The sequence below is a fragment of the Typopeltis vanoorti genome, chromosome 9 (assembly GCF_054136105.1).
Source record: "Typopeltis vanoorti isolate ZY-2024b chromosome 9, IOZ_Tvanoo_1.0, whole genome shotgun sequence".
Taxonomy (NCBI): domain Eukaryota; kingdom Metazoa; phylum Arthropoda; class Arachnida; order Uropygi; family Thelyphonidae; genus Typopeltis; species Typopeltis vanoorti.
Window position 1 is genome coordinate 82,906,599 of NC_143557.1, and position 24,894 is coordinate 82,931,492.

At 37.2% G+C, this 24,894-nt stretch overlaps 1 protein-coding gene across 2 annotated transcripts in view; it reads right to left on the reverse strand.

Moving 5' to 3' along the window:
* LOC150103206 (sodium-coupled neutral amino acid transporter 7-like) overlaps window positions 1-24,894 on the reverse strand; it is a 176,388-nt gene that overhangs the window by 135,106 nt on the left and 16,388 nt on the right. For both annotated transcript variants that reach the window (XM_090398256.1, XM_090398257.1), the window contains exon 2: window positions 18,633-18,754. In XM_090398256.1, the coding sequence (XP_090254382.1) occupies window positions 18,633-18,653 (21 nt within the window). In that variant the 5' untranslated portion in view covers window positions 18,654-18,754. The remainder of the gene's footprint in view (window positions 1-18,632; window positions 18,755-24,894) is intronic.

The following is a 24,894-nucleotide window of genomic DNA, read 5'->3' on the forward strand; positions in this document are numbered from 1 at the left end:
CAACCAAGTCACTCTCCTTGCCTGGTCTTTGTAGAACTCATGAAATTGGTTACTTCCACTTCTCTTATGCTGCCTCCACAATGCCCTTTTTCTCTGTATCGCATGCTTAATCTCTTTATTCATCCATCTCACACCTACCTTATTTAACCTTCTCACCTGTGGAATACATTTAGATATTGCATCTGCTAAATAGTTTTTGAAAATCCCCCAAACTGCATTGATCTCTTTTCCAGCTAACTCCTCATTCCATGCTACACCTGCAAGCTGTCTCCTGAGCTCTAGCTCTTCATAATCATCCCTTTGTAGTTCCACATATACCCTTTTTTCACAGGTGTCCTTGCACTGCTGGCAACCACCCAGGTAATCATCTCATGGTCACTTTTACCAATTGGTGGATGATTTGACACCTCATTTATAATTACATCCTCTGATGAGATGACCAAATCCAAGACCATCAATCCTCGTGTGCCCTCTGTTACATACTGTCTGAGGTAGTTATCCCTCAAAAACTCAAGAAACTCATTTTCTTTACTTCCAGTTGCTATCTCTTCATTCCAGTCTATATTGCCATAATTAAAATCACCCATAATGATCACCTTTTCTTATTTGCTTGACTTATTTGACTATACATTTCACTATCACTGCCATCCACATTACCAGGTCTATAACAACATCCCACCAAGTATTCGATTCTATTCACCTCTATCTCACACCATACTGCCTCAAAACCACTGGCCCTATTTCCCTCTTGCATCTCTACCTTGTATGGACATAACTCTTTCTCTATCATCAATAGCACTCCCCCCCTCCATTTTTACCCCTTCTATCCTCACGAAACAGATCATACCTTTCCATCTCTATTCCTGTCAGGATGTCGTCCTCATCTAACCATGTCTCACTTATTCCGACAATCTTTGGGTGAACAAACGCAATTAGTGCAACCATTTCATCCACCTTGTTTCTTATACTTCTAGCATTAGTTATTCTTATACTCCCCCTCCATTTTTACCCCTTCTATCCTCACCAAACACATCATACCTTTCCATCTCTATTCCTGTCAGGACGTCGTCCTCTGCTAACCATGTTTCACTTATTCCGACAATCTTTGGCTGAACAGACTCAATTAGTGCAACCATTTCATTCGCCTTGTTTCTTATACTTCTAGCATTGGTATACAAACACAACAGCTCATTTCTGGATCTACAGCTAGTTCCACTGATACCACTCACTCGATGTGATCTCTCCATGCTGGACTGGGGCCATTTCTCTTTCTGCTTCTTCATTTTAGAACCCTTTGCAATTCCATCTGTTTCCTCTTGATCCCTGGTCATCCCATTTCTTTCCTGCCTACACATGCTCTCACCTCCTCTTGAAGCATGCACCTTTCTCATGCTGTGTACCCCTGTCCATCCTGAGCCTCCCTGTTTCCCTGCTCCTCTTGCACACCCATTCTCTCATTTTCTATACTCATACCACTCACTTCCCCATTCATATCCACTTCTTCAATCTCTCCTGTCTTACTCTCCTGCTCTTCCACATCACTCCCTTCTCGATCTGATTCATTCTCTCTATTCACTTCTCTATCTTAAAGCAGCAGTCTCTCCAAGCGACTCACACCATAACCACTCAAATGCAGTCCATCGCTCCCATACAGCTCACTTTGTCCCTCAAACTCATTCCACACATATTAACAAACTGTACTCCCATCTCCTCACACATTTCAGCCAGAATATCATTCATAATCCTTTTGTTTTAATAAATTTGTGTTAATAAATTTTGAGGCAGTATGGTGTGAGATCGAGGTGAATGGACTCAACTACTTAGTTGGATGTTGTTATAGACCAGGTAATGTGGATGGTAGTAACTATAAAATGTATAATCAAATTAACCAAGAAAATAAGAAATGAGTGATCATTATGGGCGATATTAATATTGGCAATATAGACTTGAATGATGCGATAGCAACTGGAAGTAAAGAAAATGAGTTTCTTGAGATTTTGAGGGATAACTACCTCATAACTAGGGCACACGAGGATTGAGGGTCTTGGATTTGGTCATCTCATCAGAAAATGTATTATGAATGAGGTGTCAAATCACCCACCAATTGGTGAGAGAGTGACCATGAGGTGACCTGGGTGGTTGCCAGCAGTGTGAGGACCTCTATAAGAAAAGGGTATATGTGGAACTACAAGGGGGGGGGGGGTGATTATGAAGAGCTCAGGAGACAACTTGTAGGTGTAGCATCGAATGAGGAGTTAGCTGGAAAAGAGATCAATGCAGCTTGGGGGATTTTCAAAAACTATCTAGTAGATGCAATATCTAAATGTATTCCAAGGGTGAGAAGGTTAAATAAGGTAGGTGTGAAAGCATGTGATACACAGAAAAAGGGCATTATGGAGGCAGCATAAGAGAAGTGAAAATAACCAATTCCATGAGGATTACAAAGACCAGGAAAGGAGAGTAACTTGGTTGGTGAGGGTAGCTAAAGAGAGGTATGAACAGCAGTTAGCTAATGAAGCCAAAAAGAATCCTAAAAAGTTCTTTCGATATGTAGCCAACAAAAGAAAGAATGACTTGATTGGAGAAAATGGTATAAAAACAGCTGTTGCAGAAGGTGTGATGGAGATACTTGATGAGCAGTTCATAAAGTTCTTTCAATCTTGTGAATGTGACTTCATGGAGAGATTGAGAGCAGTTGATGATGGAGAAGAAAGACTGACTGTAAGTGAGCAAGAGGTGTATGGGGAGTTAGGCAAACTAGATGTAAATAAGGCTGTGGAACTTGATAATATATCACCATGTATTCTGAAGGAATGTGCCAGGGAGTTGACACCTGCCTTGACATATTTTTTTAATATGAGTCTTGCCTTGGGTCAAGTTCCTATGGAGTGGAACGAGGGCAAGATTGTGCCGCTTCATAAAGGGGGGGGTGTATGGGGAGTTAGGCAAACTAGATGTAAATAAGGCTGTGGAACTTGATAATATATCACCATGTATTCTGAAGGAATGTGCCAGGGAGTTGACACCTGCCTTGACATATTTTTTTAATATGAGTCTTGCCTTGGGTCAAGTTCCTATGGAGTGGAACGAGGGCAAGATTGTGCCGCTTCATAAAGGGGGGGGGGGATGATAGAACTCAAGCATCAAACTATAGGCCTATCTGTGTGTAGTTAAGTTGTTGGAGAAGCTTGTGAGAACTAGGATCCAGAATTGGGTTGACAACGATGGTATTATCTTTGATGGACAGCATGGATTTGCTAAAGGTAGGTCATGTTTTAGTAATCTACTTACTTATTACAATAAGGTGACTGCTTCCATGGACAGAGGAGAAGGATACAATAATATACTTAGATCTTGAAAAGGCTTTTGATAGATTACTGCATTGGATTGGAGACGCCATCTGATAGGTATCAACAAGTTGTGTATGGGGGAGCAATATCCAGGAAAAGGAGAGTTACTAGTGGTTTGCCTCTGGGTTCTGTTTTAGGGCCATTGTTGTTTAACTTGAATATTAATTATATTGAAGATTTGGATGGAGATATTCAGTTGATTTCAGTTGATGCAAAGGTGGGACAAACCATGAAGAGTAGAGAAGATGTTGTGGCCTGACAAGAACACTTAAATAAATTGGGTGATTGGGGATGTGAGTTCAATGTTGCAAAATGTAAGGTTTTAAAATTTGGAAAACAAAATTGGATGCAGAATTTATGCTTAGTGAAGATATATAGTCTGAGGTGGAAGAAATAACAGATCTGGGGGTGATAGTGGATAAAGATCTAAATTTTAGGGGACACATCGTCAAAATTGTGAAGACAACACAAAGGCTTCTGGGAATGATGCGGAGGACACTGACGTGTAGAAGTATGGAGATTCTTGTTCTGTTGTATAAGGCTTTGATTAGGCCACACATGGACTATTGTGCCCAGATTTGGTCACCGGGTTTTTGGAAGGACAAAGAGATGTTGGAAAGGATTCAGAGGAGGCTGACTAAGGTAGTTTCTGACCTCTGGAATGTTGAGTATGAGGAAAGATTGAGAAGATGTAATTTGCAGAGTCTGGTGGAGAGAAGGAAGAGGGGAGATATGACATAGACCTACAAGTTAGTAAGGGGTTGTGATAGGATCAATGCTGGAGAGATTCTACAGAAAATAGTGGGAGATCAGGGGAGAACCAGAGGCCATCCCTGGAAACTGTATAAAGAGGGTGTGAGTAGGGGAGGGAGAAGCAGGTTTTTTTTCATGCAGAGTTGTGAATGAATGGAATGCCTTGCCTGAGAGTGTGTTGTTTGGAGAAAATTTGTGTTATTTTAAAGAATGGTATGATGAGCTGTGTGTATGATAAAAAGACCTCCTAGATGAGTCTTTAACTCCATGGGGGGTCTTGGATAATAATAATAATAAACACAATAATATCTTTCCTTACTACTAATACTAATCTTTTACTATTCGTAATACTAATACTAATCCACCTTCATATGTTAGCAGCACCACCTTTATTATATACCAGATTATATCCTATTAAGTGAATATATAATTACATAGTTTTATTTTTAGTGATATAATTTTAGCTGCATATATTTGGCGAGGCTGGTTGACTGAGTGGTCAACATATCTGCTCTTCAGTCGAAAACAGCAGAAGATTTCATCAAGCTGAGACACATGATATCAGGGTATAGAGGGAATGTCATCAGAAAATTTCTGGACTCTATTTTAAAATAAGAGTATTCACTATTATGTCCCATTTGAAGTACTTCTCTTACTTACTAACTCACTTGAAATATTTATTAGTATAATTTTTGCCTGTGTATTGCAGGCATCTTCAGTACATTTATAAAGCTAATTGAACAATAACTGACAATTCCAAAGGGGTGCCACCTAAGTAGCTAATGTAAGATAACTGAAAAGGTCAATAAATTTTCTAACTTTCCTAAATTTCCAATCATATAGATAGATAAATAGATACAATAAAAAGTTAAGAAAGATTAGCTGATTTATAAAGTACTATCTCCCATAAAGGGGATAGATGTAAACCATCGGATCTGTTTAAGTTAGGAGAGTGAAGTAGAGTTTCACATGTTTGTTTATAAAGCCGTTTGATGAGGAACCGACTTTTGTGAAGGACTCTTATCTTGTTCCAATGAACTCTATGTTTAGTGATGATGGCATGTTCTGCAAAGTCCAGACTGTTCAGGTTCAAGGTATTGAATATAAGACTGGTGTTCTTCTAGCTGAATAGAGGCAGATCTTCCTGTTTGTCCGAAATAAGATAATCCACAAGAGCAAGGAATCTGGTAGACACCCGGATAACTAAGATGTGGAAGCTTGTCCTTTGGAGAAGTTAGAAAGGTGGAGATTTTTCTGAAAGGTCGAAAGGCAACAAAAATATTCAGTGGTTTTAAAACTTTTGCTATACGTTCACTAATGCCATACACATAAGGGACAGGAATGCATTATTTCTTCTGTATTTGAAGAGAAGAGATATTAAAATTACTCAAAGCTCTTTTGATAAAGGAATTCTTATATCCATTAGATAAAAAGAAGGAAATAATATATTGCAGTTATTTTTGTAACAGATTGTCTAAAGAACAAAAAGGAGTGGGCCCAAGGAACCAGTGTTTTAATAGTTCCTGCCTTTTGACTGAGGTGGTGATGAGATTCAGCATGGATATAATGGCATGTATGAGACTTTTCCCTAAAAAACTGAGAAATGTAAGTTACAATCTGGTTGGTGAAGAATTAAAAGATCTAAAAAGGCTAACTGCTTATTTGATTCTACTTCTAGGGTGAATTGGATCCTTGGATAAAGTTCATTTAACTTAGAGAGAAACTGTTGAAGTTCATCAGAAGAGCCAATCCAGATAGCAAAAATGTCATCGACATATCTCAACCAATGAGTAGGTCTGGGAGAAATGTTGTCAAAAATATGTTGTTGAAAGTGGTCCATAAACAAGTTGGCAATAGCAGGAGAAAAAGGGTTGCCCATTGCTGTTCCTTCAATTTGTTGATACAACTTGTTTTTAAAGTAAAAATAACTAGAATGTATTACAAAATCAAATATTTTTACAATGTCTGAAAGAAATTCTTGTTGCAGTAATTCAATGCTTTCAGATAAAGGAACATTTGTAAATAAAGAAACAACATGAAAACTGATCATAATATCTGAAAAGTCCAAATGAAGATCTGAAATTTTATTTTTGAAATCCAAAGTATTCTTTATAGAAGTATCAGTTCTTCTAGTTGAAGAAGTGAGTAAATTTGATAAAAATTTAGATATTTTATAAGTGGAACAACCTATACAACCTACCACTGGCCTCAACAGAATACCTGATTTATGAACTTTTGGAAGACCATACAATCTAGGTGGACGACCGAACAAGGTTTTAAGTTTTTTCTTTTGATCATCATCCCATGTAGATACATTATCTATAAGAGAATTAAGTCTCTTCAAATGACTCCCAGTAGGATCCAATGTAAGGGGCCTATAAGTTGAATAGTCGCGGAGTAATAGAGACATTTTTTCTCTCATATTCCTTCCTATCTTGAATAACTACAGCCTTCCCTTTGTCAGCTTTCGTAATAATTAAATTATTATTATTATTAAGTAATTTCAGTGCTTTAAATTCAGAATAGTCAGTTATTGTGGTCAAAGCTGTATAACTGAGAGGAGACCTCCACATAGCCTTTAAAGGAATGTGGAGAACCGACCAGGGTTCTGACCTAATGTCCAATCTCACCTTCTTGTGGTGAACCCTGTTAAGGTATCTACCTGGATACTGAATGAACGAGGATGGGCTGGCAATTTGGGATTTAGCCACCCAAATTGTATTCTTATTGCCTTAAACTCAATATTAATTGATGGTACAACATGATAGAATTTCACACCGGCTGGGGCATTGCCCGGTTAAACAAGGCCCCCGTTGTTTTCGCCAGGGTGAACAGTGAAAAGTCAGCTACTGGAACAAATCCTAAAACACACCCTGCATCAATACCACCAAAACTGAAGATCGGTACTATCAACATAAGAAGTCTGAATGGCAAAGAAATGGAGCTAGCTATGGAATTAGATAAGTACCAGATCGACATAATAGGGGTGACTGAAACAAAAAAGACAAAAACTGGTGAGCTCTTTCTGAGCAATAAACACAAAATGTTATATTCAGGCAATAACAATCAAGGAAACGAAGGAGTAGCCATAGTATTCAACACTAAATACAAGGCTAATCTTCTTGAATGGCAGGCAATTTCAAGTAGAGTGATTTGGGCAAATATCAGAATGGGGAACTGGACAATGAGACTTATTTGTGACTATGGTCCCACAGGAGGTTCTCCTAAGGAAGAAGTGGAGGAATTTTTTGAGGATTTAGAAAAAGCAACTGACACAATGAAAAAGGAAAAGTTGGTCCTTGTTGGGGATGTAAATAGCAGAGTAGGAAATCATTGTCAGACATACAAAAATATTTTGGAAAAATTTAGAGAAACGAACAAAGCTAATAATAATGGCAAATACTTGTTGGATTTCTGCTCAGGACATGGACTGGTTATTACTAACACCATGTTCCAACATAAAAATGTGCAAAAATTCACATGGAGAGGGAAGAGGCAAGGAATAAGAAAAGTCTCGTTGACTATATTATTGTTGATAGTAATTTTTTCTCTCTGGTGCAGGAAACTAGAGTGTACAGAGGATTTGAAATTGGAAGTGATCACCATTTAGTCTTGAGCAGGATAAAACTGAATTTCATATTGAAATGAAGAACATGTAAGAAAGTTTTAAAACGAATAAAAATTGAGCAGCTCTCAGGTGTGAACTGTAGACTAAAATATACAAACATTATTCAAGAAAAAATGAAAGAGTTTGCGAACAGGAATTAAACTTTGGAGATTCAGTGGCAAGCTCTGAAGAAAACATTGATTGATTCTTCCAGAGAGGCAAGTGGTGAGGTTGTCTGCTAGGATAGAAAAATCAGAACTCCTTGGTGGACACAAGAAGTTAAAGAGGCAGTGAAGGAAAAGAAGAAAGCATATCAAAAGTTCCTGGCAAATAAGTCAGCTTGTGCTCTTAGAGAATACAGAGACAAACATAAGAAAGCTAAACAGTGTGTAAAACTAGCTAAACAAAAGTCATGGTAAGACTTTGGTAAGAACATTGAAATGGTAAGATATGGTATGAAGGTCAGCAATAAAAAGACAAAAACAATGAAAATAGGCAGAATCATTGAAATTGTCAACTGTGTTGTGAATGGAGAACCTGTGGAACAAGTAAAACATTTCAGCTACTTAGGCACGATTTTTAGTGAAGATAGTAAATTAAATATTGAAATAGATAACAGAATCAACAAAGCTGGTATAGTAGGAAGTCAACTGAATAAATTTATATGGAATAAGAGAGAAATTAGCCAAAACACTAAATTAGTTGTATACAAGACAGCGTTCAAACCAATTTTAACTTATGGATCTGAGAGCTGGGTCAGAAGTAAAACACTTGACCAAATACTAGAGGCTGCAGATATGAGAGTCCTGAGAAAGATTAGGGGCATGAACAGATGGCATCAATGGCAATATCATATTAAAAATGAGGATATTAGGAAAGAACTTGACATTGTCAGCATCCAGGAATGCATTAGCAGAGCTAATCTCAGGTGGAATGGTTACTTAAACAGAATGGGAGAGGAAAGATTAGCCAAACAAATGTTCTCTGCCAGGTTGGCAGGAAAAAGACTCCTAGGAAAACCAAGATATAGGTGGATTGATATGGTAAAAAAGTGCCTTAGAAGATAGATATATAAATATATGATCTGACAATGTTGTAGCAATCAGGTAACAGATTGATTTGGCAGAAAATTGTAGGTAGGAAGTTAGTAATGATGTAAATTTTTCATGTAGTACTATCATATCCTGTACACTCCTTGAGGGTAAATGTCAGGAATTTGGTGATGATGATGTACTGAAGATGCCTGCGATACACAGGCGAAAATTATACTATTAAATAACATTTCACATGAGTTATTCCGTTATTATATTTTTGAATTCATATGTCTGCTCACGGTATTTCCTTATTAAAACATACTTACAGGAAGTAATGCTTGCATTATTGTTGAAAGCATTTGCAGAAGTCCTGCTTTAAGCAAGTATACCATTTTTATTTTTATTTTTTTTTTTTATCATGATGATGCCATCATATATTATTCTGCTTTATTCCCTTCATTGCCAACTAGAGTTTGAGTTCTTTAAAAATAAAAAATCACACAGTGCAAGATCTGGAGGTAAGACAGTTAAAGTCAAGCCATTCCATTTTTGACCAAAAATTCTTGTAGAGATGAGGCATACTGAAATCTTGTGTCAAAATACTGACATGATCCAGATAACACTGAGAAGACATTGAGTACACTTGTTTGCGTTATTAAAATGATATTACTTCTCAATAATGCAAACAAATTTGGAAATAAACGTCAAATGACTCAGCAGATAATACTTGACCTGCATCTAGCAGAGGGGGTTTGTATTAACTACAAGTAGTATATCTATCTGGCAGTCAATTCTGAAATGCTTTGGTCATACTTCATAAGCACAAGTACTACCTTTGAACGTGAAATAATTATTCAACAGACAGTTGAAAAGAGGAAAAATTAAATTTAACAGTTTGCTTTTGGTCAAAAACAGTACATACTGTTTTGAAAACCGAGAATATGAATAAACTCATTGAGCTTAAAATTTAGAAGCTTATATTGATGAAATGCATTAATAAAAAGTTCAAGGAGTTTCAATGGACTTAACCACCTTACCGGCCATTAAAGATCAAATACGTACCCTCAAATGCTTCGTATCTATCATAAATTTCAATGTAATATCAATGGTATTACAATTTTAATATGCACTTCGTATCCATGGAAATGTGGACGTATATATACGTCCTGCCGGTAGCGTGGTTAATTAGTATTCTTTCCAGTCAACAGGGCTATCAGAATTTAGTGAATCTGTATAATTCAACTTTCCCCACACATTGCATGAAATATTTAAAGAAGAAAATTTGAAGAAAGTAGTATCTGAATATAACATGAGTGAGCCAAGAGATGTGGACGCGATTTGAAGAGCTCCTGATTCAGACAAGTTTTACTAGGAATAATTAAGTATATATGTGTAATTGTTTGAGTAAGAGCAGCTGTAAACGTTGTGTGCTACCGGTATTATTATTTTGGGGGATTTTTCTTGCCTAAACTAAATTAAGAAATCGTTATTATTAGACCTAGTAACCTGCAGAGAGAGAGAAAAAAAAAATGGCGGCGGCATTGTCATTCCATGATTTTAATTTAGATTTCAGTCGTTTCGTTAAGTGTGAGGTCTGTTATCTGTATTCCTTCGATTACATAAATGATTTGTGGATGTTTAGTGTGGATGGAAGAAGGGTGTGTGTGAAGTGTGGCCTGAACGAGGAACTGATGAATGCAAATATGAAATTGATGACAGAAAGCGTTAGTACCGATTGTGTCGCGAGTGCACGTTTGAAAGAGAAGGATGGTAAGAAAGAGAGAGCAAAAAAATATTAAAAATTCAGGAAAAAAGAAAAAGAGCGATTTGAAAACCATAACGGATGCTAAAAGGGATGAAAGTGAGGCGCAAAGAAAAAAAATTGAGAGAACGAATGAAAGTAGAAATGGCGTGATGCAGAAATCGCAAGTGAAAAAAATCGGAAACAAAGAAAGATAAATGAGAGTGAAAGTGAGAAGAATGATAGTGAAAGTTGGACGTATGTTGGACCGAAAGTACGGAAACAAAGAAGGATGAATGAGAAGAGGGGGTCGAGAGTTAGAAAGTCAGAAAGATTTAATGATAGAGAGAATGTGTCGCGAGAGTCGGAAAGTGAGTTCGATTGGATGAGACAAGAAATGAAATGGATGCAGAATGAAATTAAGAGAATTCAGGTCAAAACTATTAAAATAAATCATGATGGCACAAAAGAGTTAACGAAAGATAAGGGAGTGGCGTTGTATGGCGACTCCATTATTAAAGGTGTGCTATAGGATAAAATGCACAAGGTATGTTTTCCAAGCAGTAAAATGAGTAGAGTGATTGAGGCACTGGATATGAGACGGGAGCGAGCAAAAGAGTTAATAGTATTAATTGGTACCAATGATTTGAGAGAGAACAAAGAGCATATCAAAATGAATATCAGGAGGCTGCTTGGAAAGATAAAAGAGAATAGTGTGAGAGGAAGGGTAGTCAGTGTGTTGCCAAGGTATGATTGTGGTGAAATGAGGCGGAGAGAAAGGATTATGAATGATATTCTGGCTGAAATGTGTGAGGAGATGGGAGTACAGTTTGTTAATGTGTGGAATGAGTTTGAGGGACGAAGTGAGCTGTATGGGAGCAATGGACTGCATTTGAGTGGTTATGGTGTGAGTCGCTTGGAGAGACTGCTGCTGGAAGGTAGAGAAGTGAATAGAGAGAATGAATCAGATCGAGAGGGGAGTGATGTGGAAGAGCAGGAGAGTAAGACAGGAGAGATTGAAGAAGTGGATATGAATAGGGAAATGAGTGGTATGAGTATAGAAAATGAGAGAATGGGTGTGAAAGAGGAGCAGGGAAACAGGGAGGCTCAGGATGGACAGGGGTACACAGCATGAGAAAGGTGGATGCTCCAAGAGGAGGTGAGAGCATGTGTAGACAGGAAAGGAATGGGATGACCTGGGATCAAGAGAAAACAACTGGAATTGAAAAGGGTTTTAAAATGAATAAGCAGAAAGGAAAATGGACCCAGTCGAGCATGGAGAGATCACATCGAGTGAGTGGTATCAGTGGAACTAGCTGTAGATCCAGAAATGAGCTGTTGTGTTTGTATACAAATGCTAGAAGTATAAGAAACAAGGCAGATGAAATGATTGCATTAATTGCATCTGTTCACCCAAAGATTGTCAGAATAAGTGAAACATGGTTGGCAGAGGACGACATCCTGACAGGAATAGAGATGGAAGGTTATGATGTGTTTGGTGAGGATAGAAGGGGTAAAAATGGAGGGGGAGTGCTATTGATGATAGAGAAAGAGTTATGTCCATACAAGGTAGAGATGCAAGAGGGAAATAGGGCCAGTGGTTTTGAGGCAGTATAGTGTGAGATAGAGGTGAATAGAATCAAATACTTGGTGGGATGTTGTTATAGACCTGGTAATGTGGATGGTGATAGTGAAATAGCCAAGCAAATAAGAAAAGGGTGATCATTATGGGTGATTTTAATTATAGCAGTATAGACTGGAATGATGAGATAGCAACTGGAAGTAAAGAAAATGAGTTTGAGTTTTTGAGGGATAACTACCTCAGACAGTATGTAACAGAGGGCACACGAGGATTAAGGGTCTTGGATTTAGTCATCTCATCAGAGGATGTAATTATAAATGAGGTGTCAAATCATCCACCAATTGGTGAAAGTGACCATGAGGTAATTACCTGGGTGGTTGCCAGCAGCGCAAGGACCCCTGTGAAAAAAGGGTAAATGTGGAACTACAAGGGAAGGGGGTGATTATGAAGAGCTCAGGAGACAGCTTGCAGGTGTAGCTTGGAATGAGGAGTTAACTGGAAAAGAGATCAATGCAGCTTGGGGGATTTTCAAAAACTATTTAGTAGATGCAATGTCTAAATGTATTCCACGGGTGAGAAGGTTAAATAAGGTAGGTGTGAGATAGATGAATAAAGAGATTAAGCATGCAATACAGAGAAAAAGGGCATTGTGGAGGCAGCATAAGAGAAGTGGAAGTAACCAATTTCATGAGGTCTACAAAGACCAAGCAAGGAGGGTGACTTGGTTGGTGAGAGTAGCTAAAGAGAGGTATGAACAGCAGTTAGCTAATGAAGCCAAAAAGAATCCTAGGGAGTTCTTTCGATATGTAGCCAGCAAAAGAAAGAATGATTAGGGAAGGATGACATTGATTGGAGGAAATGGTATGAAGACAGCTGTTGCAGAATGTGTGATGGAGATACTTAATTAGCAGTTCATAGAGATCTTTCAATCTTGTGAATGTGACTTCATGGAGAGATTGAGAGCAGTTGATGATGGGGAGGAGAGACTGACTGTAAGTGAGCAAGAGGTGTTTGGGGAGTTGAGTAAACTAGATATAAATAAGGCTGTGGGACTTGATAATATATCACCACGTATTCTGAAGGAATGTGCCAGAGAATTGACACCTGCCTTGACATATTTTTTTAATACAAGGCTTGCACTTGGTCAAGTTCCTAAACAGTGGAAGGAGGGCAAGATTGTGCCACTTCATAAAGGAGGTGATCAAACTCAAGCATCAAACTATATGCCTATCTCTGTGTCAGGTGTTGTGGTTAAGTTGTTGGAGAAGCTTGTGAGAACTAGGATCCAGAGTTCAGTTGACAACAATGGTATAATCTTTGATGGACAGCATGGATTTGCTAAAGGGAGGTCATGTTTTAGTAATCTACTTACTTATTACAATAAAGTGACTGCTTCCTTGGACAGAGGGGAAGGATACACAGTAATATACTTGGATTTTGCAAAACCTTTTGATAGAGTACCTCATGATAAGTTGACAGTCAAACTAGAGCAGATGGGGTTGGATATTAGATTAGTGCATTGGATTGAAGACTGGCTATCTGATAGGTATCAACAAGTTGTGTATGGGGGTGCGATATCCAGGAAAAGGAAAGTCATTAGTGGAGTGCCTCAGGGTCTGTTTTAGCTCCATTACTGTTTAACTTGTATATTAATGATATAGGTGAAGATTTGGATGGAGATATTCAGTTGTTTGCAGATGATGCAAAGTTGGGACAAATCATGAAGTGTAGTGAAGATGTTGTGGCCTTACAGGAAGACTTGAATAGATTGAGTGATTGGGCAAGCAAATGGGGATGTGAGTTCAATGTGCAAAATGTAAAGTTTTAAAATTTGGAAAACAAAGATGGGATGCAGAATTTATGCTTGGTGAGAATATATTCTTGGAGGTAGAGGTAATAAGAAATCTGCAGGTGATAGTGGATAAGGATCTAAAATTTAGGGGACACATCGCCAAAATTGCGAAGACAACACAAAGGCTTCTGGGAATGATGCGGAGGACACTGACGTGTAGAAGTGGGGAGATTCTTGTTCCGTTGTATAAGGCTTTGATTAGGCCACACATGGACTATTGTGCCCAGATATGGTCACTGGGTTTTCAGAAGGATGAAGAGATGTTTCAAAGGGTCCAAAGGCGACTGACTAAGGTAGTTTCTGACCTCTGGAATGTTGAGTATGAGGAAAGATTGAGAAGATGTAATTTGCAGAGTCTGGTGGAGAGAGGGGAGATATGATAGAGACCTACAAGTTGGTAAGGGGTAGTTATAAGATCAATGGTGGAGAAGTTCTACAGAGAATAGTGGGAGATCAGGGGAGAACCAGAGGTCATCCCTGGGAACTGTGCAAAGAGGGTGTGAGTAGGGGAGTGAGAGGCAGGTTTTTTTCGTGCAGAGTTGTGAATGATTGGAATGCCTTGCCTGAGAGTGTGGTGTCTGCAAGGAGTTTGAATGTGTTTAAGACACGGTATGATGAGATGTGTGTGATAAAAGGACCTCCCAGATGAGTCTTTGACTCCATGAGGTCTTGTTTAATAATAATAATAATAATATACACCTGGATTCAGAAGGATAAATTGGGTAAGATTTAGATGGATGAATAGCTTCATTAAGCAGGACTTGAACACAAAGAAAAGGATGTGGAAGAATTATAAAAAAAATAAAAAAAAAAAGATAATCAGCATGCCCATAAACAGCATAAGGTGCAGGCAAGAAGAATCACCAATATGGTAAGGAAGGCCAAGCCTAATTACAAAAGAAAGCTAGCTGAAGGCCCAAAGAAATCTTAAGGAGTTCTTTTCCTATCTGGCAAGTTAAAGAAGGAATGACTATGGAAGGATGACTTTAAAAGTGTTGATGGTGAGGAGATAACAGAAGCAAATCAAACAATTGAATTACTGAGGGACCTTCTGCAGGGATGTACCATCCAGCTGGTGATGTTGCAATGCCAGATGTGACATTGACATATGGAAGAATAGAGGCTGAAGAAATTATTATTATTATTATTATCTGAGACCTCCAGGGAGTCAAGGACTCGTCACAGGAGGCTGTAAATTACCCAACCCAGTTATCATACCTTCCCTTAAATTCATTTACACTAGATGCACTCACTACCCCAAAGGGCAAATTATTCCACTCACTCACTGCTCTCTGAGAGAAAAACTTAGCTCTTACCCCTTTCTTGAGTGAGAACAACCTTAACTGCTATGGATGCCCCCGTGTTCTCTCTCCCCGCCTACTATATAAAGAAAAATTTCATCATTTGAAATGCTATAGCACCCATTCAAAAGTTTATAGACCTCTATCATATCACCCCTCTTTCTCCTGTTAACCAGGGTCTGTAATCCACATACTCGCAATCTGTCCTCATAATCTGGATATAATCTTTGTAACTCTTCTTTGCACCCTTTCCACAGCTTCTTTATCCCCTTGAAACCCAGGAAACCAAATATGTGCACAGTAATCCAAGTGCTCTTATCAAAGCCTTATAAAGAGGCAAAATTACTTCCTTATCCTTACATGTCAAGGTTCGCTTCAGCATAGAAATTATCCTCTGAGTTGTATTTGCAATTTTTGCTATGTGACCTTTGAACTTTAAATTCTTATCCACCAATACACCAAGATCCTTTGCCTCTTCAGTTTCTTGTAGCATAAACCCGCTAAAATAATATGCCGCTGGATCTCTAATCACGCCAAAGTGCATAACTTTACACTTACTAAATGAATGAGAAAGTGCAAGGGAATTAACAGCTCCTCTGACCAAGCTGTTTAATTTAAGCCTCAGTAGTGTGAAAGTGTCAATGGAGTGGAAAGCAGGAAAAATAGCACAAAGGAATCTCCAAGACAGAAGTAGCAAATTATAGGCTAGTCAGCATCTCAGGAGTGGTAAGGTACTGGAGAAATTGGTGAATGGCAGTGGATGGAGAGGAATATGATACTCTATAAGGGACAACATGGTTCTATGAAGAGTAGAAAGTTTATTTTGCACTTGGTCAGACTATAATAAATTTAGTTTAATCCTTTATCCAAGTGTGAGCAAACAAAGTTTGCACCTGAAAATATCTTCAGGACTGAGGTAAGGTAGTACAACACCAGACAACTCGTTGCAAAGGTGGAGCAAGCTAACATCACTCCTATCTCAGTATCTCCCATAATGCAAAACACATCTCCTTGCAGATATGTATAATGTTATGCATTAAGGGAAGGGCCACTACCCAGACCAGTTTCCACCTTTATTGAGGTGTATTTAAGTAAAGACCTCTCTAAAAATTAGACGATCCCGAAAGATCGCCCAACTCAGTGTTGTTCCACTCAGTGACAGGCCCACGCCGTCACCAAGAAGAACTTCTCAGCATTGGCTCTACCCTGTGGTAGGCTCACCCCACTACCAGACAGAGCCATAATCTCAGCGGTGGCCTTACTCAGAGACAGACAAAAACCTACCCCAAGCAGAGCCTCTCATATACCCCTCGTCAGTGGGAGCCAGGCCCAGAGGTGGGGATACCAAGGCAGAAGCAATGGAGAGGTCATCTTTACCTATAGGAGTTGCCAAAAGGTGTGCCACCTTATTATTAAATTACTCTGGATTTAGAGAAAGATGTTGAAAGTTTATTTTGCACTTGGACTATAATAAATTTAGTTTAATCCTTTATCCAAGTGTGAGCAAACAAAGTTTGCACCTGAAAATATCTTCAGGACTGAGGTAATGTAGTACAACACCAGGCAACTTGTAGCAAAGGTGAACCAAGCTAACATCGCTCCTATCTCAGTATCTCCCATAATGCAAAACACATCTCCTTGCAGATATGTATAATATTATGCATTAAGGGAAGGGCCACTATACACATCTGCAAGGAGATGTGTTTTGCATTATGGGAGATACTGAGATATGAGTGATGTTGGCTTGGTCCACCTTTGCTATGAGTTGCCTGGTGTTGTACTACTTTACCTCAGTCCTGAAGATATTTTCAGGCACAAACTTTGTTTGCTCACACTTGGATAAAGGATTAAACTAAATTTATTATATGAAGAATAGGTCTTGCTTACTTTCTATAATCAAGTGACATTGGAGTTGGATAAGGAAAATGGCTACTCCATGATATTGCTAGACTTTGCAAAAGCATTTCACAAGATTCCGCGTAGAACTCTATTGCATAGATCACTGGGGCCTCCCTCGATGAGTCTAATGACTCCCTGAAGTTGCCCGTAATAATAGTAATAATAGATTGGAACAAACTGGGAAGGATATGAATCTGGTGATTTAGATTAGAGGGTGGCTGATGGACACATATCAAAGAGTGGTTTATGGAGGAGTTGAGTCCAGGAGAAGGCAAGTGGTTTACCATAAGGCTCAGTACTTGGTCCTCTGTTGTTTAATTTGTATATCAACGAAATAGGAAATAATTTGACAGAAAATATTCAGTTGTTTGCTGGTGATATTAAACTGGGAAGAACAATGGTAAATGAAGATGATGCAGAGATCTGCAGGAATACTTCAACAGGCTAGCAGTAAGGACAAAGGTAAATGGCTGCCAGTTTAATGTCACTAAGTGTAAGGTGATGTACTTTGGGAAGAGATCATATTATTATAATATTATTATTATTATTACATCACACCTACAGGGAGTCCAAAGACTCATCAAGGGAGGGCATCTACTCTACAACTCTTGTCTCACTACTCCACCAACCTTCATCATCTAACACCATCTACCACCACTAGTGCTTCCACAGAAATCACAAACATCCATGCCCACGGCAGGATTTGAACCTGCAGCCTTTTGGCTGGAGAGCAGATGCGCTAACCACTCGGCCAACCAGGTCGGCAAGCTGTGTACGTTGTGTAAGCTGTGTACTATATCGATGGAATTGAACTTAGCCAGGGGCTTGGATAGGGGGTTGAAGTTTAAAAGGGCATATTGTGAAGGTAGCAAAAATAGAACATCAGATTACATGGCTGTTAAAGAACACACTAACAAGCAGGAATAAATAAGTTATTATTCTCCTCTATAAGGCTCTAATAAGGCCACATCTGAAATAGTATGTGCAGATCTGGACTCCTGGATTCTGTGGTGATGAAGAAGTTGTGGAGAGGATCCAGAGGCAAGTGACAGAGATTGAGGCAAGTCTGCAAAACGCTCCCTATGACCATCTGCAGGCTTCAAAAATTAGCATATACCACAGAAAAGAGAAGACATGACAGAAGCATTTAAGTTATTAAAGGGGTTTTATAGGATTGACACTGAACACTTCTTTCAGTACATGGCAAGAAGGGAAAGGAGAAGGGATCACCAGTGGAAGTTGTAAGAGTGTAGTTAGCAAGGGTGTTAGGACTAGTTTTTTCCTTGGAGAATGACAAATGGGTTGCCAGATATACTAGTGAGTGCTCGTCAGTGAATGAGTTTAAGAAGTATGATAGGTATTATGCGAATGACAGCTAGTGTATGAATAATGGATTGCCCACAATGAGTCTTCTAATTCCATGGAGATACATGAATAATAATAACAATAATAAACCAAAAACAACATAATTATGATTAATACTTATGGATTGAATTTAATTTCATAATCTTACTGCCTGTAGTATGGTTGCCATGTATACTCCTCCTGCTTTGTTGTATGCATTTGGATAGTTGAGTATACCAGTACCAAGTGCTGTATTGAGAAGAAGAAATGCTGCCACTGGCCATCTGACACCTGAGGAAAAAAAAGTGAATGAATGCATGATATTTATAATTTATTCTTTTAAACCTGTAAACTTCTTGACAGGCCCATTTCTACATTTTGCGGGGCCCTGTGCGAAATGGAAAAGTAGGGCCCCTGAAAGTTAGTAACTTTTATGGAAATTTTAAATGGAAGAATATCTTGTTAATTAATTAATTAAATCAAATATGAAAAATATTTATGCACATAAATAAACAAGTATGCTCTTTAGCATCAATTAAAGTAAAGGGAAAAAATTAGTTAAAACATGATTTTGAGAGCATATGGTGTGAGGTGGGCAAGACAGGATATTTGGTGGAGGTGTTGCTACAGACCCAGGAGCACAGAGGATGGGGACCAGGAGATGTTTATACAGTTAAGTTTGGCAAGTGCAAGAAGAATGATTGTTATGGGAGATTTTAACTACAATAGTATAAATTGGAGAGAGAGGAAGATGCATGTAGCAATAGGGGAATGGAATTTCTAGAATTCTCGAGAGACAAATGTCTTAGGCAACATGTAAAAGAGGGAACAAGAGGTTCAAGAGTTTTGGATTTGGTTACAGCATCAGAAGAGTTGATAATAACTGATGTCATCTCTCCCACCAGTTGGAGAGAGAGTGACCATATGGTTTTGACATGGAAAATGAATAGACATGCAGGTGTATCAAAGAGACGGGAACTTATGTGGAATTATAAAGCAGGTGAGTATAATAGTCTTAGACGTCAACTTCGGGAAGTTTCATGGAGGGAGGAATTGGAAGGCTGGAATATCATTAGTGCATGGGAAATTGTTAAAGAATATTTGTTAGCAGCAATGGTAAGGTAAGTTGTATACCACGAGTGAAGAAGAGGACACAATTTGGAGTAAAGTGGATGACAAACAATATTAAACAGGAATTGCATGCAAAAAAGAGGCTATGGAAGAGATATAAGGAGAAGGTGAAGAGAAGATGCATTAAGAATATAAGACACAGGCCAGAAGAGTGACTAGTGTGGTAAGGAAAGCGAAACTGGAATATGAGAGGAGATTGGCCCTAAGATCCAAAGAAAATCCTAGGGAATTTTTTTAGCTATGTAGCCAGTAGGAGGAGAAATGAGGAATTTCTCCTCCTACTGGAGAAATGTGGCCAGTAGGAGGAACTATGTGGAAGAATGATATTGTAGGATAAAAATGGGAATAGAATGACTGATGCAGAGGACATAGTGGAATTGTTCAATGAACACTTTATTGGAGTATTTCATCCTAGAGGAGTCAGTTTTAATGCTAGACGGATAGGGCAGGTTTGAGGTTTAGAGGTACAGGAGGAAAGTGTGTTTCAGATACTGAGCACTCTGGATGTCAGTAAAGCTGTGGGACTGGATGGTATTTCACCACGAGTTTTGAGAGAATGTGCTAGGGAACTGACAGTGCCTTTAACCTGACTTTTCAATGAAAGTCTGGCTGCGGGAAAGGTGCCCAGGGAATGGAAGGAAGGTAAGATAGTGCCATTGCATAAGGGTGGTAACAGACTGGAAGTGTCTAATTATAGGTTAGCTTGTGTGTCATCAGTAGTTGTTAAGATCTTAGAGAAAGTAGTGAGGGACCGTATACAGCATTGGGAAGATGAGGGTAATGTTATCTGTGAGAGTCAACATGGATTCGTGAAAGGGCGCTCTTGTTTTAGCAATATGCTAGCCTTTTATAATAAAGTTACAAGAGCATTAGATGAGGGAAAGGCATATACTGAAATTTTCTTAGACTTAGCGAAGGCATTTGACAGGGTGCCACATGATAAACTGATATTTAAGTTGCAGCAAATGGGTTTGGATGTCAGGTTGGTCAATGGGATTCAGGATTGGCTGTCTGATAAGTATCAGAGAGTTGTGTATGGTGGAGCAGTTTCAAGGAGGCAGAAGGTTACAAGTGGGGTCCCACAGGGATCAGTACTAGGACCTATATTGTTTAACCTTTATATCAATGATATTGCCAGTGGATTACAAGGGGATATTCAGTTGTTTACGGATGATGCGAGGGGGTGATATGATTGAGACATTTAAACTGTTGAGAGGTGGTTACAGGGTTGACACTGGGGAGTTCTTTCGCTTGGTTGAACAGTGGTAAGGAGTGATGACAAGAGGCCATCCCTGGGAAGTTACGAAAGGAAACTTTGAGCAAGAGAGTGAGGAGTGGTTTCTTTGCATGGAGGGTGGTTGAACCGTGGAGTGCATTGCCTGATGGAGTGGTGAGAGTGAGAACGGTCACTGATTTTAAGGAGTGGTATTATAGACTTTGTGTTTCTTAGGGGGGGGGGACCTCCCCTCGATGAGTCTTGAAAGACTTATGTTCTTAGGAGGGACCTCCCACGATGAGTCTTTTGACTCCATGGAGGCCCGAATACTAATAATAATAATAAATGTGTTTGTATGTACATGATATATTATTTTATTATGTAAGTACACATTATCATATAAATACACCAGAACAATGATTTATTTAATAATATAAATAATAATATAAAAATATGAAAAAAATCATTTTTACTATAAAGAATGAATTATATGTATAACAACTTATAAGATTTATAAGAAATCTTAATATATAAAATTTTATTTAACCTAATGCGCTTATCAATAAAATCATTTATAACGCTATCAAAATTCAATTTTTTTACAATTTCATGCTCTATAGATATTATTGCCAGGGACGACAAACGTTTTTGAGACATAGAAGATCGCAAATAGGTTTTTATTAATTTTAATTTGGAAAATGACCTTTCTGCTGATGTGACTGTAACTGGACTGGTCAATAATATTTTAAATGTCGTAGTAATATTTCGATAAATATCCAACAAATTATTTGCAATTATGAATTTTAAAATAATGGGTGCATCTTCTGGAACAATATTTCTAAAAATAATTAATTCATTGTAAAATTCAGATTCATCAATATCTGTATTTAATTTTTGATACAGCTGTTTGCAGCAAAATTTTAATTGATTTTCTGTCATTTTTCTTATTAATTTCATATCATAAAGAAATCCAAATGATTTTTCGTGAATTTCCTACAATTCAAATCTTTTTTTGACAGATTGTAGAGCAGTATCTAAAATTACGAAAAAGAATTTATCCTAAAATTATCTTTGTTATCACCTATGTGTGATTCATCAGGCGTTTCATCATCAAAAAATACTTTTCTTCGACATACTCGACTATCTTTGAATTTAATTTTTATTTCTAATAGATTTGACAGTTCTTTAGCTATCTCAAAACAGCTATCAAATCCTGATATTCTCTGCTCTTCCAAGTACTGCACTAATTCATTAATATACTTAGTTGCTATGTCTATGGAAATTTTTGCATTTTGTAATACTTTACTTACTAAATTAACTTTTGACAAAAGCTCATACCAAATTACAGAGCTTAGTATAAACTCAAATGAATCTATTTGTTCATATATTGAAACCACTTCTACTTTGATTGTAGAAGTGGTTTTAGTATTATCTGATGCAGTTTTAAATAATTCTTTTAGTGCATTTAAAAAGTCTGGAATTTGAAAACGTACAGCTCTAACTGAATCTATTCTACATTCCCATCTTGTATCACATAATGGTTTTGGAGTTAATTGTTTAACAAATTTCTTTAATATGTCCCAACGTGAAGTTGAGGCAACAAATAATGTATATATTTTTTGTATAATATTAAAAAACTTTATTGCTATAATTGATGATTTTGCAACATCCCCTAAAATCAAATTTAAATCATGACAGGTGCAAAGAGTATAAAATGCCTTTTCATTTTCATTTAAAATGTAAGCACGGACTCCCTTATATACTCCTTTCATATTCGCTCCATTATCATATCCTTGCCCTCTACAATCTGGCAATTTAAGATTTAATTTATTCAAAAGTGCTTTTATATTTTCATATGTACCTTTGCCAGTAGTCATTAGTTATTAAAAATGTCAAAAGGTGCTCACAAATTTCAATATCTGCTTCAAATATATGTAAGAATCTAAAAATTACTGAAATTTGCTCCTGTTGACTAACATCAGAAGTACAATTGAGAATTATTGAATAGTACTTTGCCTGTCGTATCATATTTACAATATTTTGTTGAATTTTGGTTCCCATATTAACAATTAATTCATTTAGCACAATGGGTGATAGATACGAATTTTGCTTCTTACCTATAATTTTTTTCCCGAACATCGCATTAAATGATCTTTTAAAAGTGGATTGGATCAAATTCTGCAATTAATTCTATGATTCCAAAAAAATTACCATTGGGCTGTGTACAAAGTATCAAAATTACCTCTAAAAGCTAAATTATGTTCGAATAAAGAATTGCTGCTACTATTCGTCTTAAAACATTTCTTAACCGTTCTGCTTCAAATTTTATGACATTTTGATTTGCCTGATCAATTGTATTGTGATTTTTTAAATTACATTCCATTTGTGTCCATGAATACATACATTTCATGTGCTCTGGATTTCATTTGTGCGATTTTAATCTTTCACTTACATGTCACCAGGTCAGAAAAGCCATTATTAGATAAAAAATTATCATCAGAAGAAAATAATTTGCAACAAAAACAAAAATAGATTTGGAAGAGTTTGAATATACAAGTCATCTTCTGTTTTGCTTCTCTTCATTTGCAATTGTCCTAACATAGTGAGCTGTGAAAAAACACCTCGTTGTCATCTTTTGGAAAATCATTTTCAGTCGGAGGAGACGGTGGACCACGTTGTACAATTTGTGTTAGTTGCGTTGTTCAAAATTTTGGACCATGTTGCTGGATCATCAATAGTAAATAGTTCACCTTCCTCTGGTGTCTCAGTTTTATCATCTTCAATACTCATTGTTTGACCAAACGCGTCATGTCCTCCGCTTCCTTTGAGTATTTCAGAACTCTCATTATTAATTAATGTTGAAGCCGAAGAACTGTTTGTAGTTATTTCAGAACTCCCGTTATCAACTGATATATCTGAACAAATATATGAGTTCAACTTCATAAATTTAAACAGTGAATTTCTTTGACGTTCCTTGGCCACTTCTTTTTCTTGTTTTCGCTTTCGTTTTTCATGCCCACTTGGGTATTTTCTTCCATAATAATATCTCTCATGACTAGTCATACTCTAGAATTAAATACGATGGATTTAATTATAAAATAAGTTAATAAATTAAAACAAAATTACTTACCTGATAAATAAAATAGATAATATTAGAAAATAAATAAATCTGATATAGATTGAAAACTGCTATTGAAGAAAAATTCTGATGTTGGATAACCTAAAACCAGTTTACAAAATTTATTTTTTAAGATATTTTGCAAGTAATGTCACGTAAAAAAATTGCCATGACAGTACGTTGATACACTTACTTGTTCATAAAATCATAAACTAAAATAAAAAACTCCTTAAAATTATTAAAAACACCTGTTTTAAAATGCACTTTTCCCTATTTAACACTATGATGTACAATATTGTTATATATCTTAGAGTAGTTTCAAATACTACCCTCTAGTGCTACTATCTTATTTAGCATACTATAACAACAATAGTTGGTTGTAAAATTATATACATATATTTTTCTATATAATAATATTTTTATATAATAATTACAATATTAATTTATATAATAATTTTTAAAAAATTAATTGATTTTCTTTTTTCAATTTTTTGAGCTTTGCGGGGGCCCTGCGCCTTCACACAGTTCACACACCCATTAATATAGCCTTGCTTCTTGATGTCATATGATAATTTTTTTTTTTATTTAGCAACTTCCAATACAAGATATTATTTTCAAGCTTCATAATTATATGAAACTTAATACTATATATATATATATATATATATATATATATATATATATATATGTTAAAGATACCAAGCTATTTTAATTATAAACCTGGTTTTAATCCATTTCCCAAGTAAGCAAACAGACAAGTAAGTCAAGTTTGTGCCTGCAAGTAGTGCAAGTCTGGGTGATCCGCACGTAGTGCAAGTCTTTGGCAACTCGTGGTAAAGGTGGAATAAGCTCTGATCACTATTCTTAGTATTTACCCATAATGTAAAGCACATCTCCTTGAGGAGATGTATGATGCTATGCATTAAAGGCAAGGAGCCACCATCCAGACCGGTTTCGACCTTTATT